This window comes from Anarrhichthys ocellatus, unplaced genomic scaffold (genome assembly GCF_004355925.1).
Source record: "Anarrhichthys ocellatus isolate YVR2014 unplaced genomic scaffold, GSC_Weel_1.0 scaffold9691, whole genome shotgun sequence".
In the NCBI taxonomy this organism is placed as follows: Eukaryota; Metazoa; Chordata; class Actinopteri; order Perciformes; family Anarhichadidae; genus Anarrhichthys; species Anarrhichthys ocellatus.
In genome coordinates, this window is record NW_022289665.1 from 1 (window position 1) to 1,284 (window position 1,284).

General features: G+C 45.6%; 1 protein-coding gene across 1 annotated transcript; it reads left to right on the forward strand.

Moving 5' to 3' along the window:
• Positions 1-188: 188 nt before the first annotated feature.
• On the forward strand, positions 189-1,003 carry LOC116380924 (glutamine-rich protein 2-like). Its single transcript, XM_031842737.1, has 2 exons — positions 189-369; positions 866-1,003. Exons 1-2 carry the CDS (start codon positions 223-225, stop codon positions 977-979), a joined length of 261 nt encoding a protein of 86 aa, XP_031698597.1. The 5' UTR covers positions 189-222; the 3' UTR covers positions 980-1,003.
• Positions 1,004-1,284: the final 281 nt, after the last annotated feature.

Consider the following 1,284-nt stretch of genomic DNA (forward strand, 5'->3'; position numbering starts at 1 on the left):
GCTGTGGAGCTGCTCCACAGTTCTTGTATGCCGGCTGATTTTAAAAGTGTAATGCTGGAAGGAAACCTGCGGTGCTTCTTATATGAGCCAGAATACAGTGTGGAGGGGTTGTGACCTATAGAAGAGGAAGAGGCCGCACTGAGCCCATTGCATTCTGGGTGTTGGAGGTTTTCTACCACAGCCCTTTTTCTGTTTTCTCTGGTCATAGCACCAATTTAAATAATGTGTGTCGTGTGTGTGTCTCAGGACGTGGAGCTGATGAACAATGTGCAGAAGGCGATCCTGGAGATTCAGGGCGAGTGTGAGAAGCTGCATGAAACCACCAGAAGTCTGACTGACGACAGCAGACAGAAACAAAGCCACATAGAGGTGAACAAACAGTCATCTCTGTGTTTTCTCTCAAAGCTTTTCTTCCTTCATGTCTCAAAATGTTCAACACATGGAACTGACCGTCACAAATCAGTTCAAAGAAGATGCAGGACACCAGACAGGTTGAATGAGCAAAGACGAGTTTTAAAAACACAGAGGACAGACTAAACACACAAGGAACTCATTAACTAATGAAACACAGGCAGGAAGTAAAACAAGACAACTACGAACAAACCCCAGGACAGTAATCATACCTGTAGATGTTTGTTGTGATATCGATTCTGAAAATATGCACAAACTCTAGTTGTTGTGTTTATCATCAACTCATGACAGAATATTGTTGATTCACAGTCTTTTAGGGCTTTGACCCGTTAAGACGAAGGGATGTCTGCTGAGTTTGAGTCCTGGAGAAGTACAACTAGCCTCACTGAACTGAACTCACCATTCACTCCTCCTCTGTTCATGTCAGTCATATTACTGTTGTTTGTTTCCACAGGAGCTCTTCAAGACGACGGAGAAGCTGGAGGAGAAGAAGGCCGACAAGCAGATGGTCGAGAGTGGAATCGTAAGTAACTCACTAAAAGGGGCCAGAGGGCAAGTTAGAAGGTGAAGTCAGACACACACACACACACACACACAGACACACACACACACAGAGACACACACACACACAGACACACAGAGACACACGCGCACACACACACACACAGAGACACACGCACACACACACAGAGACACACCGAGAGGCTGCAGGCGAGATGAAGGAGGCCGTGTCTTCATCCTGCTTTTCCTAAACTTACTTCCTGTTGTCTTATGTCCTGTTGTCTTACTTCCTGTTGTCTCTTCCTGTTGTCTTACGTGCTGTTGTCTTACTTCCTGTTGTCTCTTCCTGTTGTCTTACGTCCTGTTGTCTTA